The following is a 15,918-nucleotide window of genomic DNA, read 5'->3' on the forward strand; positions in this document are numbered from 1 at the left end:
TAAGGAGCTTGTGACAAGAGAGCACAGATTGATACAGACAGGTCAGTCGGGCAGTACAAGGAAACGGTGAAACAAGACTGGTCAGCAAGGGGGTCTCAGCACAACACTCGGGGCATGATTCTCATTTAAAGTGAGTCCAAATTACAGCATAAAAGTGGCCTAAAGCAGCTTTAATGTAAATTAGACGCAGGCTCTTAATTTCTCTGTGTCTCAATTCCCCACCTGTAAAATGGAGACAATGATACTTCCTTCCCACCCTTTGTCTGTCTTGTCTATTTTGACTCCAAGCTCTTTGGGGCAGGGACTCTCTCTTACTATGGGTATGTACAGCTCCTAGCAAACCATGGTGCTCTGGTCTTAGTTGGGGACTCTCGGCATCACCTTAATACAAATATAACAACAACACAAGCCCTGAAAAGTCACTCCAGCTATGGGAGAGCAGGGTTCTCATCCGCTTCACGCATCACTAAAAGCAAAGGTCTGATCCAAACCCCTGTATCCAAGCTCCCCAGAACGCTGGGAAGGTCTAGATCTGGATCCAGTCTTCTCTCTCCCAAGCCCCAATAGTGTAGACTTTTGTTCTTGGTGAGAAAGTAAGAGGCAGAAAGAGTCCAAGAGGCTTTTCAAATCTCAGGTGTGCAGCATGAGCTAGATCATCTTTCTACCTTGCAAATCAAGCATGCTGGAGTGGGTGTCAGTGAGCAGAAATACATGTGGAACCAGCTCTGTATTCAGGCACGTGCGTTTCAATTATTTATGATTTATCTAAGCCCCCACTGTCCTGGGCACTGGACAAGCATATAACATAGAACCTTGCCCAAAAGAACTTTCACTCTATGTTTAAGATGAGAGCCCGCAGGCGTGTACAGCAAACAGATGGTGTGGGGAGCACGAGGGAAAAGGGATAGAGCAACGAACAGTGGCTAAGCAGCAATTACAGCATACCAGCTGCCTAGCCATTGTCAAGTGTTTCAATCCTGGTTTATTGGGGATTCACTTTAAGAGGAACACCCAAGAATACATGGTTAAGAAGCTGTGAAGAAGCAGGGACTGTCTGTGTGTGTGGTAGGCAGAGACAGGTCTGCAGCTGTAACATGAGCCTGGCCTGGGGGAGGGGAGGTCTCACCTCTGGCTGGAGGTAGACAAAAGGGAACGGGGGAGTGGAGGCATTCCTCGGTTTTGGGAGCTGGGAGGTGGATTTCAGGGGATCCTAGGCTGGGATCCAAGTACCCTGAACCCCCAGAAAGGCCAGATTGAGGGGTCCTGGCTCTGCACACAAGCTGGGCTGTATCCTGCGTTCCTGTTGTTCAATAAACCTTCTGTTTTACTGGCTGGCTGAGAGTCACTGTGGGTACCAGGAAGAGGGGTGCAGGCCGTGACAACTGGTGGCAGCGGTGGGATCAGCAGCACCCCCTGCAGTAAGTGACTGGGGAGCAGAAAAACGAAGGCGATTCACCCTGGGAGAGTGTGGCCAGAGAGCAGGACTTTGCAGTAACAGGCGGAGGAGTCTGCAGCTCGACCCTGGCAGAGAGGTGGTGACCTCAGGACTGGCACACAGGGGGTCCCCTGGAACCCGAGATGTATTCCCAGAAGCGTAAGTGTGAGGTGGAGGCTGTGCAAGCAGGGGGCTGCGCCATGGGGAGCTCACCAAGGCCCAGCTGATTGCCCGGCTGGAGGAGAGATCGCAGGATGAACCGGTCCCTGTCTCTGAGGAAGCAGCCGGGCAGATGCAGCGCAGGCACCAGTGTCTGGACCAGTCGGCGGCGACTCCGTGGAACTCAGGCGGCTGGAGTTGGAGAGAGAGATCAAGCGGATGGAGATGGAGCATATGAGGAAAGACAAAGCCAGCGTGAATACGGCGAGAGAGAAGGAGAAGCAACAGCAGCAGAGAGAAGGAGAAGCAGCGTGAATACGAGGCGAGAGAAGGAGGCCATGGCCCAACTGAACAACAGGAGGACATAGACACCTTCCTGACGGCCTTTGAGAACGCCTGCGCTGCACCAGGTTGACTTACTGGACTCCCACGCGTGTGGGTGTACCGAAGAATGAGAGGAGGAGGCGGGACTACAACCTGTTCAAAGAGGCCCTGAGTTTGGGCTGACCCGAGATGTACCGAAGAGGTTCCGGGGGTCAACGTAAGACCCGGAGGTCACATACCTGCAGATCAGTGCCCAGCTGACCTGAAGCAGTGGCTGATGGACCAGAAGCCGGAGAACCCGCAGCATGCAGGCCGGCTGGCCGACCACTACCTGGACAGTCGGGCAGGGGATGGCAGGGAGGAGTCTCGAGGAGCAGATCTGCAGACATGGGCTGCTTCCACTGTGGCCAGCACAGTGCCCCAAGCTCAGAGACAGACCGAGCAGACCCAACCCGCAGAGGGTTGACTGGGTACAGACCCAATTGGATGAGGGGCAACCTGCCCAAGAGAGGGGGGCTGGCAGCGTCCCACCTGGGGAGGAGGGAGGAGGGCCCCCGGTCAGCGCCTCTGGGGGGCTGGATGCCCGGTCCCAAGGGGCTGCGCAAGTGCCTTGTTCCCTGGAGGTGGATGGGAAGAAGGTCACTGGGTACTGGGACACCGGCGCAGAGGTGGATGGTGCCTGATACCTACCTGTCCCTGATGGGCGTGGCGGGACCCCATTCAAGGTGCCTGTGCACCTGAAGTGGGGACAGAGGTGCTGATGGGGGACCTCGAGACCTGGTGATTGTGACCCGAGTCAGAGTCGGCGCAGGGCTCTGCACCTGACAAGTGCCCAGCGGTGCGGGCTCAGACCCAGCGTGAGAGAGAGCAGATCCCCATCCCTGCCCCAGCTGCTGAGTTCCAGGCCGAGGTGCAGAAGGATCCAGACCATGAGGAGAGGTTGCAGTGGAGTCATGGGGATTAGGAGGCAGCTGGTGGTTCCAGAAGTTTCGCCACAAGCTGCTGTACCTGGCCCATGACATCCCACCAGGATCGGCGCACCAGGCAGAGGCTGCTACAGAACTTTTACTGGCCTGGGGTCTTTACCCATGTCCGGCAGTACTGCCAATCCTGTGACCCCTGCCAGCGGGTGGGAAGGCAAAGCAGCTCTGAGGCCTTTGCCCATCATAGAAGAGCCTTTCCAGAAGGTGGCCATAGACATGGTGGGGCCTCTCAGCTCAGGAAAAATACATCCTGGTGGTGGTAGATTTCGGTGGCCTTGTCCGGATGCGCTGCTGACCATTTTCAGCCGGGGATTCCCCAGGAAGTCTTAACGGACCAGGGTCCAACTTCATGTCGACCCTGCTCCAGTCCCTGTGGAAGAAATGAGACCAACGGGCTGGTGGAGAGTTCAACGGGACGCTAAAGATGATGCTAAAAACATTCATGCACCAGCACCCACAGGACTGGGACAAGTACTTACCTCACCTGCTGTTCCCTGGACCTGATGAGAAGTCAGTGGTGGAGTATGTCCTGACCTTCCGGGAAAGACTTACCGAGCTCATGGGCCTGGCCAGGAGAATCTGGCCCGAGCCCAGAGGAAGCAGAAGGTCTGATCAAGTGATGGTTCTCATCCCGTGAAGAAAAACAAACTCCAGGCTGCCTGGGAAGGGCCCTTCAAGGTTGTCAAGCAACTAAATGAGGTAAACTATGTGGTGGAGCTGTACCATGTGAATATGATGGCCCATATTATGACCCGAGGAATATGGTGTTGGCCGTGTGTGGCCACTGGGAGGAGCCGGGATGACCCTTTAGTGGACCTATTCCCAGGGACAAAGGCTGGTTCCCCCCTGGAGGCGATTCCCCTCTCTGATCAGCTGACCCCGGCTCAGCAGGCTGAGATCAGAGGGGTGCTGCATCTGCACCGACAGTTGTTTTCCAACCAGCCTGGGCGCACTAACTTGACCGTCCACGGGTAGAGACTGGGGCACACCCCGATACGCTGCTCAAGACTGCCCAGGATCTGGAAAGGGAGGTCAGGGACATGCTGGCTTTAGGGGTGATCAGCGTCCGCCAGCCCCTGGGCCTCCCAGTGGTGCTGGTCCCCAAAAGGGACGGGTCGATCCGGTTCTGTGGCTCAATGCCATCACTGTATCTGATGCCTACCCCATGCCCAGGCCTGACGAGCTCCTAGACAAGCTGGGAGGACCACCATGGATCTTACAAAGGGCTACTGGAGATGCCAGGCTGAAATCGGCCTTCATCACTCCCCTGGGGCTCTATGAGTTTCTGACCCTGCCCCACCTTCCAGCGCCTGGTGGATCAGCTACTGAGGGGGATGGAGAGTTTTGCCGTGGCGTATATTGATGACATCTGCGTCTTCAGCCAGACCTGGAAGGACCACGTGTCCCAGGTTAGACAAGTGCTGGACCGACTCCGGGAGGCTGGGCTAACCGTCAAGGCTGAGAAGTGCAAGGTGGGGATGGCTGAGGTATCTTACCTGGGCCATCGGGTGGGGGGTTGCCTAAAAGCCGAACCGGCCAAGGTGGAGGCGATCAGAGACTGGCCCGCTCCCCAGACCAAAAAGCAGGTCCAGGCCTTTATCGGGATGGCGGGGTACTATCGGAGGTTTGTGCCCCACTTTAGTGCCATAGCCGCCCCCATCACTGAGCTGTGCAAGAAGGGGAAGCCAGACAAGGTGGTCTGGACCGAGCAGTGCCAGCAGGCTCTCCAGGCGCTGAAGGAGGCTCTGCTCAGAGGCCCAGTTCTGGCAAACCCAAACTTTGACAAGCCCTTTATGGTGTTCACCGACGCCTCAGACACGGGCCTGGGGGCGGTGTTGATGCAGGAGGATGAAAAGGGGGACAGACACCCCATCGTGTACCTGAGCAAGAAGTTGCTACCCTACGCGGCCATCGAGAAGGAATGCCTGGCCATGGTGTGGGCCCTTAAGAAACTGGAGCCCTATCTCTTTGGGCGCCACTTCACCGTGTGCACCGACCACTCTCCCCTGACCTGGCTGCACCAGATGAAAGGAGCCAACGCCAAGCTCCTGAGGTGGAGCCTGCTCCTGCAGGACTATGACATGGACGTGGTCCACGTGAAGGGAAGTGCCAACCTGATAGCGGACGCGCTGTCCGGTCACTGGGCAGTGACCCCGCTCAGTTCAGTCTCGGAGGGGGGAGAGGTGTGAAGAAGCAGGGACTGTCTGTGTGTGTGGTAGGCAGAGACAGGTCTGCAGCTGTAACATGAGCCTGGCCTGGGGGAGGGGAGGTCTCACCTCTGGCTGGAGGTAGACAAAAGTGGAGGCATTCCTCGGTTTTGGGAGCTGGGAGGTGGATTTCAGGGGATCCTAGGCTGGGATCCAAGTACCCTGAACCCCCAGAAAGGCCAGATTGAGGGGTCCTGGCTCTGCACACAAGCTGGGCTGTATCCTGCGTTCCTGTTGTTCAATAAACCTTCTGTTTTACTGGCTGGCTGAGAGTCACTGTGGGTACCAGGAAGAGGGGTGCAGGGCCGGACTCCCCCACACTCCGTGACAGAAGCGAGCCCCTGAATGTCATTTTTTAAAAGTCGCTTTTGTTAACAGAAAAAAAATTAGCTCAGTTTCGATATTCTTGTTAAAAGAAAATGGCTGAGCTAGGCAAAACTAGTCAGATGGCAAATCTAGTTCAAAATGATGCACCAGCAGCAAGACTTTGCGATTGCCAGGTGTGTGCAGTGGGAGCGGCAGTAGGGGTCAGGGGAATGTTGCAGCAGGAGGTTCATAAGCTGCTGCAGGCTTTTTTGATCCCATGGAGAAGCTGGAAAAGATGGAACCCTCTTAGGGGACTAGCAAAACTGCTGCATCCACTAACCAACATCACTGCACCAGCAAATACCCCAGTGCTCCCTTGTCTCTTGTTTTAACTACTTATAGGCTTTGGGGCAGAGAAATACAAAAAGATCAAGTAGGTCACAGCGAAGCCTCCAAGAGGTCTCCCCAAAATATCACCACTGAGCACAACAGCTGATCCTCTCCATCTCATAGTACACCCATCCCTATGATAACTGAGCAGGGCCATCCCACCCCGCCCAACGGGACACTGGAGGCAACTCTTGGGCTGATTCACATACCATGGGACAGTGGGATGAGAATGTGATTGGGAAAAGAGAATGCTTAGGCTTCCCCCCACACCCCCATTTGGTCTCCTTTGGGATATCATGACCAGGAGGCAGGGGCAAGGGACAGCTTGACCATGAAATTAAGAAGAGAACCACAAAATTGAGAGGGGATCTGAATGGAAAATTTCAGGTTAGCAGCAGTGCCTGGAGATAAAGGTGGTCAGAAGTTTTTTGTCAAAACTATTTTTTCAGTGCAAACATGGATTCTTACAAAACAAATTTTCACCAAATAAATACATTATTGTTTTGTCCAAAACCCCCAAACCTGAACATTTTTGCTTTTCAGTCTTTTGAGGAAAACCTGAATAATTTAAACAATTGTTTGTTGTTGTAAAACGTGTGTGTCTGGAGGGGGATGATTTTCCAACACCTGCGAACTTCAGGGTCATGAGAGAGGGGGAAATGGTTCTTTGGGGTGTACTTCATCACACAGTGGCACACCCCTTAGAGGTAGTGCTCCACAGCAGAGAGACAGCCAGTGGGGATTTCCCAGCTGGAAGTTAGGCTCTGGAACAGCTGGAACCGGACTGCCCAGCTGCTGCAAATAAATCCTCTTTTCTTTCTCTTGCAGGGTCCCTGTCCCTATTCCTATTCCTCAATAAAGATAACTACCACCCCGAGGCACACGATGGGAGCTCCCACGGAGCTGGTTTTCATCTCATTAGCCATCATCACCTTTACGGGTAAGAGGGGGCATCTCAGCCTGGGAATGCATGCCAGGCATTGGCACTGACTAACTACCAGAGACACAGCGGCTGGGGAACCAGCTAGGTTGTTTGGATCCTCATCCAAAATAAATAAATTAATAATAAATAAAATAATAATTGGAGATATACCAATCTCCTAGAACTGGAAGGGACCTTGAAAGGTCATTGAGTCCAGCCCCCTGCCTTCACTAGCAGGACCAAGAACTGATTTTTGCCCTAGATTCCCTAAGTGGTCCCCTCAAGGATTGAACTCACAACCCTGGGTTTAGCAGGCCAGTGCTCAAACCACTGAGCTATCGCTCCCCCCAAAATGCCAAATGTGGAATTCTTTGGGGCACGTATTCACCTATTACATGGGGCACGTACTCACTTATTCATGGCTCACCTAGCATGAATCCTGTGGGTTCTACCTGTGGCTTTAACATGGCTTGTGCATGTTTCTCATGTGGAGTTCACACAGCTCAGGAGCACAACTTTAGTGTCTAAGGTCCAATTGCACCAGTCAGAGAGAGGCAGGGAATGTGTGGCACATTGCAAACAGGCTGCTCTCTGTCTGAGGTCACTACCGATTAAATTCGTCCCTCTGCACCACTTATGTCCCACTTCAGCAAGTGGTGCTAGGATTTGTTTTGGCCCCCTGCACAGGGGTGAATTTCACCTCATCGGCAGGTCACACTGTTGACATGGCCACCTTCTCTCGCTGCTTTTCCAGGGACGCATTTTCCACCATCCTGTTTGCTGTTCATAACGGACCATTGCTGGATCTCAAGTCATTTCAGGCTGTGCTTTAAAGGCACGTCCTCTCAGCAGGGAGCCCTTTCCTTCAGACAGCTGAAAATTAGATAATGTCTTTGAGCTAATTCATCCTCCCAGGGAGAGGCTTCTCTGCTGTCCTTTATAAATATCTAATTACCTTTTAATGTTCTCTGGGTCCCTAGGGAGGGGAGGAGCGGGTGTGGCCTGGCCTAGATCAGGATGCAATGAACCTGTTTGGAAATAGGTCTGACCAACTATGGTGGACACAGCAAGACAGGGCTGGGCCTTACCATTAACCAGCTGCATTTATGAGACTTGCTCTCTACTCAGGCTGAGTCCATAAAGAATAAGTCACTAAAAAAACTCAAAGGTCACTAGAAAATAGCCCCATAAACTTATGATGAAACCGATCTCAATAACCAAGTTTGAGAGAGGACTAGCACCTTGTGGTGAAACAGCTCAAATGGGCCAAGCAGGGGACTCAGGACTCCAGGGGTCCATTCCCAGCTCTGCTGCTGACTCCCTTGGGGCCACGGGCAAGCCACTTCCCCTCTGTGTATTGGTCAAATGAGAGTGATGACCTCCTGGGAGTGCTGAGAAGATTAAAAGCTTGTAACGTGCAGAGAAAATTCTCTGATGAACAGTGTTAATAGAGTGCAAAATATTATTAAGGAAAGTCTAAAAATATCTCTGCTTCTCTTCACTGAGAAGAAGCCTTAGAAAACGCTTGAAGTCTGTTACTAACCACAGCTGTGTCCATTTGTTCCCATGAGAAAGCTTCTCTTTAAAAATAACTGCTTTGGGGTTTAGTTTGGGGTTTTGTCTGCCTGTTCGCATTTGCTATAAAACCAATTTGTTTCCCCTTACGTGCCAGCCTTCAGGCTGGGGGCTATGCCATAAAGCAACGAATACAGGCTGTCTGTGCTTTATCATGGAATTGCTGCTGACGCAACTTTGAACTGGATAGCACGACTGCAGCATTGATGCTCTCCTCCTGTTCCTCCCTGTGCTGTGCGCAGGGCCAAGGAATCCAACCTCCCAGACAGCTGGTCTTTCCAGATTTGGCATTCAGCATATTCTGAGCAACAACAAGAAAAATCAAACTGGCAGAAATCAGCTGGCTCGGCAACACAGGGTGGGGCAGGTGCAGTCCCCTCCCCTGCTCACTGCAGAGGCAAAGGAGTTGAGACTATAGTTTTGTCTATTTTCATAATACATGATGTAGCTTTTTTGATATTGACAGAGGTCACTATGCCCGTGGTGTGCTGTGGCTCAGAAAGTGAAATATTACAAGTCCTAAAACAGTGTCTGGAATCTTGGGTGCTCTAGTTTTCATTTTTTCTATTTATTCTGACATCTGATTTATTTCCTCAAGTGAGTTCCACTCTGCCCAGATGCAGCATTTAAGGCACAGCTTTCTTGCCCCATCTCACCAGCTGAATGGCCTAGGGCAGCAAGTTGAGAGGTCAAGTAAGGTAGCAGCTGTCCCATTTTTCATGGGACATTCCCAGTTTTGACTGGATCATCCTGCTTCCTGAAAACTAAGCTTGCAGGACATGAATGTGTTTCAAAATATCCTCAGGGCTCTTGAAAATTTGCAACCGGACATCATGACCCAGCAATGCAACCTCCTGCTGTTGCGACAAGACGACATTGTCCCAAAGGACGATGATTTACAAACGACAGGTCTAAGGTGGAGCGATGTGCCCTGGGTCCTACAACAGAGTCAACTTGGCTCAGGCAGGCTTAGAATTTTCTGTTGTCCTGGGCTCTCAGCCATTCGCCCTAACCCATCTGGAATTTCAATTTTTTTAACCTTGATCTGCTTGTGGTGCTGAACAAGTGAGATCTGGCCATTTCACCCAGACACCTGGGAATCATGGACACACATTTTTCTGACCTTCTTGCACTGTTGACATATAGAAAATCAATGCCTGACAGCTGCAGTCCATAACCACCGCAGAGAAGGGCAGCAGAGGACAGCAAGAGTGTTTGGGTGGAATTAGAAGGAAAGATTAGCGAGGCTTGGATTGTGTAGCATGGACACATGGAGCAATGCATTTGAGCATTAATACCATGGCTTTCGGGTGATAGATAAATAGAAATCATTTGCCATTCATTACTTATTAAGTTCTAATGACAAATGGAAATCTGGTTGCTTAGTTGTTACGCCTCAGTACATTTGCTTTTTACTATTGGAATGGATTAACACACAACAGTCTTATTAATTCTGCATTAAGCCCTGATTACTTTATCCACTGCTTAGCAGTGTTAAGATCAGCACAGAGCAAATTCTAGCTGAGACCAGCTCCGTGTGTCTGCTGCTGGCGTGGCCAGGAGGAGCAACTTTCACTTTCGGGAGGGGACTATTCCAGCAGCAAAGTGGGGGCATCTACATAGATTTGGGGAAGGGGCTATGAAGCCCCACAATACCACTGCCCTGATTTCCCCATCTATGGGCCGGTTTGTGAAACCAGTGGGGCTGCTACCAATGCGAGTAACGTGGGGATCACAACCTGTCCTTGTGTGTTTGGCCACTGATACCCATGCACCACAAAGGGCCCGGTTTGAGTCCAGCTCACTTGCAGCAGCACGTCCAAGCACTGTACTGAGGCTCTGTGGGGGGGACTCAGCTAATTGGTTAATGCCCAGGCACCAGTCAGTAGACACAGCAGCCAGCTGTTCAGAGAGGACTTAGCCAATTAGCGAGTCCCTCTCCCCAGTTGCCCCCATCCCTGTATGCCATGGCAGCCTGGACATCAAACAAGAACCCTATGAACCAAAGGTAAAGGGTGTCCAAGCCCAGACGAATCCTGCTGGGCCTTTCCCAGCTGGAATTCACTCTTGCATAAAACATCACACTTATCAGAGGCGCTTCATTGAAACAGTGGTCCCACTGCATCCCGCAGGGAAGGAGACAGACTGACGGCTGGCGAGATAGCACAGGATAGTTATTAATTCAAACACAAAGCCCTCAAGAGCTTCCGCCAATCACATTCAGATGGCAGGGGTGGCCGAGCTCTCCCTGGCTTATCAGTTATGGGGCGGACGGGCCTCACAGTGAGGAGCTCGCTGTCCGTTTCGGCTGGTGGGTGGGTGACAAAGAGGGGAGGGGGAGAGAGAAAATTGATGGTTATCTCACCAGCTATTTTTGCTGTTACATATTTCAGGTTGATTTTTATTATTATTTATATGACCAGTTTTAATACACATGCCCCAGCAGGTGGCTCTGTCAGTGTTTCCATTTGTCTTGTTAACAAGGTCGAATTCCTCCATCTCACTTATGACATACTACTTTGCGCTTTTCAGTCAAGGAGGGTAAGAGACATCACCTCCATTTTGCAGAAGGGGAAACTGAGGCACAACACAGTGACCTGACTTGCCCAGAGCTGGGCACAGAAATCACCTGATTCCCAGTGCAACTCCCTGTCCAGTAGTCCACACACAGTCTCTGAATATAGAAGTATTCATGAGACCTACAGTAAATCTAATAGACAGGGCCCCTCCCCACCATGAAACAAAGAGGTGACGGAATGCAAGAGGGGGAAACCAGCAGAAATCAAGTCAGGTGGCATTTCTTTATGTAAAGGGTAGCTGGGAAAGGGAGCAAAGCAGGAAGCATCAGGTGCTGTCCCAAGAACCATTCCACAAGAAGGCAAACACCACTGCTACCCCAATAACCTATCACTAAACCTGCAAATCTCATGAAGCACCATGGGACAGATTTTTACAGGTGTTTGGGTGCCTAAAGATACAGGGAGGTGTCTAGGGGGGTTTTCAGAAGTGCCTCTGTGCCTAACTCGCATTGATTTCAATAGGCCTCTATCTGCATCTGTAAAAATCTTTACCTTTAAAAATCTGCCCCCTACCTTTGCTCAAAGAGCGTCCCTTTGAGATTTACTGTTTCTTACTAAAAAATGTCCAGTGTTTGATCAAGATCAGAAGTCAAAAAATACCCACAATTTATTTCCACTGAGCAAATGGCTTAATTTTGATCTCACCTAGTTTTTTACACCAGGGTAATTTAAGTGCTAAAATCTACTCCTGCTTTATGGTGCTGTAACATAGGAATCCAGCCCATTGGGTCTAAATGCTGACAAGAAACTTAACACCCACCCCCTGCTGGTAGGCAAAACAGACCTAACAATTACTGTGTGTTTAGTGACTATGGGAATGGCAGGTTTCAAGTTCTAGAAAGAGATGAGATGATTTACCCAGTGCCCAAAAGTGAGTCAGAAGCAGAGCTGAGAACAGAATTGTGGGTCCCCTGATTACGGTCAACGGTCCTGCCTACCTACTTCTCAGGCCAGGGGGGAGGGGGCGGATGAATAAGGTAATGTTCGTACAACAATATAAAGACGTTAAGTTGCCATCACAAAGCTGACATTGTCAGTGTCAGGGCCAAGAATAAAACTCAGGGGTTCCCAGCTCCTAGTCCTGTGGCCAGCCCACTGCTCCACACTGCCTCTGCATTAGCCTGTCATTAGTCCTTTTTGCATGCTAATCTAACCGTGGTAACCATTTGCTGTTTCCTAAGCCATGCTGCCCATTCCCAAAACGGGGCTGGCAGAGAGAGAGAGAGAGAGAATGGGAATCCAGAAATTAACATTGTAGGAAAAGCCCAACATCTGGACTAGAGAGGGGCCTGAGATGCAAAGTTCTAACCCAGAGCCGAACTCTCCAAAGTCCAGAGGAGTTTGGTTGTGGGGTTTTGGTACAGGCCTTGTCTCCCTTTTAAAAAATGTTTGACAAAAGCTTGCTCCACAGCGCCCCCTGGAGGAGCTGAGCTCAGCAGGATTTCTCTCATGCTGCTCCCTTGCAGGGCGGTGCCCGGCATATGGTACCATAAGGAACTATGGGCCAATCTTTGAAGATCAACCAGTCAACACCCTCTTTCCTGAAGGCTCAACAGAGGAGAAGATAACTTTGGCTTGTCGAGCAAGAGCCAGCCCTCCTGCAACTTACAGGTGAGGTTACCTGCTCCCATTTGTCTGTCCTGTACCCCTAAAGGCCAAGCTACTGCAGCGATGGGCGTTTATATTTGCCTTAGGGAGACAGATTATAGAAACACTTACACAATTGCAGTGGGTTTGAACTACAGCAGAAGAGGAGCCTCCCATGTCTAGACCAGTACTAGCTGCCTCCTTGTGCTGTGGGGTGTAGTTATGAAGAGTCTTGCAGGACTGGTTTTAGTACATGGAGTCTTGCCCTGCTAAGTCACTGGTTTGAATCCAGCCCAGGTTGGTAATGACTCCAAGCTGTTACCACCTGATGGCTGTTTGTAGCCACTATATAGAATGAACTGGTGGCATTTTCTAATGGATCGGATGGTTGCTCGTATCACAGAAGTGCCCCCCACTCCCACTGGCATTCTCAGCAGAGAGGGATAGAGTCAAGCTCTTTAAGTCGTGAAGGGTGACTGAGCCACTGCCCGGATCCTATCACCCTTCTAGGTCAGGATGGGGGCATGGTAGCAGGGCAGCTTGTCCTGCAGCCGTCCATTAAAAATTCCCCAGAGCTGCCCACCCAGCACTTTCCACCAGCATTACGTTCACACACCATCGTTTATTCAAAAGAAAAGCATGAAGATGGACAGGCGCTGCCTCTCCTGCCCTGCTGCATGTTGTCCCAGCACATCCATCCTAAATCACTGGGGGCCTTTTAGTCTCAGTGTAACTCTAACCCAGTCAGCCGCTCATGACCCAGAAATACTCCATCCCACCAAAACTTACAGCTGAAGTTCACTTGGGATCAGAGGGACAAAGGGCAGACACTATGGGTCTTTCTGAAACTCTGGGGCTTCTATTCTTCTTTCCCTCCCACAGCAGTAGAGGCAGCTGAGAGATAATCCACTGTGTTCCTATTGGCACCACCCTAGCATAGTAAATATTGACTTCATCTAGGACTAGATACAACTGACCTTCCACTGCACATCGTGGTGTGTGCCTCATACCAGGGGCTGGTCAGTATGCATTGGTATCAGCTGGATGTGAACATGCAGCTTTGATCATTGGTTCCTCCTCTCTCCCCCCGCATTCTGGGCAGGTGGAAGATGAATGGCACAGAAATGAAGATGGAGCCGGATACCCGTTACAGGCTGGTTGGGGGCAACTTGGAGATAAGCAACCCAGTCAAAGCCAAGGATGCTGGGTCTTACCAGTGCCTGGCATCTAACCCCATGGGCACGGTTGTGAGCCGAGAAGCCTACGTCCGCTTTGGCTGTAAGTCACCTGTTCATCTCCACAGTGCAAATGGAATGCAGCTGCAATAGCACCGGGAGTAAATCAAATCTCCCACTGTTAACACAGGAAGATAAGGGAGATGTTTCCATAGCCCCCCGTTGTTAGTGAGTTGGATGCAAAAGGCTTCCATGCCACTGTCTTTCTACCCCCTTTCCCTTTTCAAGATACATTCATTCAGTGCCATGAGGGCAGCCAACACAAGGGCCATTTATGCCTCTGTTGGGACTAGTAAAATATGCATGAACTTCCACCTTTGCCTTTTCAGTGCTAGAAGTCACATGGTACCTAATATCATCTCAATGAAATCTTATAGAGCCTTCCACTAATGGGAAAGGACCTGGCCAAGCTTGGCGGTGCAGTGAATTCAATGCACTACAAGGAAAGGGGTGTCGGGAATGGTCTTTGGACCTCCATCTGCAAAGCCAATGGAAATCCAGGTGTATTGCTGAAGAGACGAATGCATGGGCCTGGAGGGGGCTGGGAAGGAGTTGCATCATTCTCCAGTGCCTCCTGCTGGCCAGCCTATGGGGCAGTGCTGGCTGTGTTCTTGCAAAGACAGCTAATGATCCTGGCTCCCTGCGGGCAGCAGTCGGTGTGTGAGCAACATGCCACACTGCCCTGCCGCAGTGCAGTTCTCCCCCTTTAATTCCCTTGGAAATGACATGAGCAATGCTCACTCCAGAACCACACAACACGCCTCCCACTGGGGCACGACAAACGTGATTCAAATGAAACGTATCCCCTCTGCAGCTGCAATGGCTGTTCACCTGCTGGTTTCACTGTGCATGTTTAGTTTTGCAGGAATTCTCCACAGAAGAGCGAGACCCCGTGAAGATTACAGAGGGCTGGGGGACGATGTTCACCTGCAGCCCCCCTCCACATTACCCAGGTAATGCACTGAGCAAAGGGGATATCAAAAGTAATAGTGGTTTGAGGGATCGCAGGTGATGTGTGAAATGGCCTCATGCGGCAAGACAGGACCAGACCATAGATTTGGCCCTTTCTTGCTGAGCCTTTGGGAATTCTAGAGGAGCCAATTTTCAAGAGTTACTTTTTATGTTAATTCCTGCGAATCAAAGGAGTCACGTGATGGGGCTAGTGACCTGGAGAAGATAACCACCACCCATAGAGCAACTTAGGGTCAGGCTTGTGTCAGCTTGGGAAGTAACCTTCTTGGTGCAGGCTGCTCTGGAGGTGGTTCAGGTGAGCCAGCATTTCTCACACTTCACCCTCGACTCTTTCCCATGCAGGCCTGTCATATCGATGGCTCCTGAACGAGTTTCCCAACTTCATCCCAGCAGATGGAAGGCACTTTGTCTCCCAAATGACAGGAAACCTTTACATTGCCAAGACAGAGGCGTCAGACCTGGGCAACTACTCCTGCTTTGCCACAAGCCACATCAACTTCATCAGGAAGAGTGTCTTCAGCAAGTTTGCCAGACTCAGCCTTATTGCGGAGGGTCAGTACTCTAGGGCTACTGAGCAGAAACGTGGTGCCCCCCAGAAGCTGATTCTTATAGAGAGAGGGAACAGCTCTCCAAGATAAAGTAGGAAAGAGTGGGACTGGATGGCTCAAGCCTTTCCTCTCTGGGTCCCTAGTTCAAATCCTGGCCCAGACAGTGGTTACTGATGGTAATTGCAATCTGCCGTTCCGTGGCCCCTCAGAAATGCATTTAGTGGGTCTCAAGTTGGTTGCTGGCACACAAAAGCACCACCACAGTGGCACTACCTTGCAGTCCCAACAGAGAGGCCAAGGAGCCAACAGTCATGGCACCTGAGAACCTCTCATTTATTGCAGTTATAGGAGCGGGAGACTCTTCTCTGCAGCCCACACCACCTGTTGACTCTGGCTGCCTCCACCTGTCTCCACCAAGACTCTCCCAGGCAGCAATGGGGGTTGGTCTGCAAGGGGCCTTCTCATGGGTTATGCACAACTGCAGCTGCTCAAAGGACTGGAAGGGCTACGCCCCCCCCCCCCCCCCACACACCCCTCTCTGGTACCACTCACTGCCAGAGGGGACGCGGACGTGAAACTCTGACTCCACACATGCTTGCAGGATTGGCTAGCTGCACATGAGGGAATTAGCTGCACCTTGCCAGAGGGTTTTATACCAAGCACACTGACAGTGTCACAAACCTCCCACAATGTAGC

The 15,918-nt window shown here is 51.2% G+C and overlaps 1 protein-coding gene across 1 annotated transcript in view; it reads left to right on the top strand.

Moving 5' to 3' along the window:
- CNTN2 (contactin 2) overlaps positions 1-15,918 on the top strand; it is a 55,091-nt gene that overhangs the window by 21,044 nt on the left and 18,129 nt on the right. Inside the window, exons 3-7 of the mRNA XM_039536240.1 lie at positions 6,633-6,744; positions 12,347-12,491; positions 13,570-13,745; positions 14,560-14,655; positions 15,017-15,226. Coding sequence (XP_039392174.1) covers positions 6,633-6,744; positions 12,347-12,491; positions 13,570-13,745; positions 14,560-14,655; positions 15,017-15,226 — 739 coding nt within the window. The remainder of the gene's footprint in view (positions 1-6,632; positions 6,745-12,346; positions 12,492-13,569; positions 13,746-14,559; positions 14,656-15,016; positions 15,227-15,918) is intronic.

Source organism: Mauremys reevesii, linkage group 4 (genome assembly GCF_016161935.1).
Source record: "Mauremys reevesii isolate NIE-2019 linkage group 4, ASM1616193v1, whole genome shotgun sequence".
NCBI classification, from domain to species: Eukaryota; Metazoa; Chordata; order Testudines; family Geoemydidae; genus Mauremys; species Mauremys reevesii.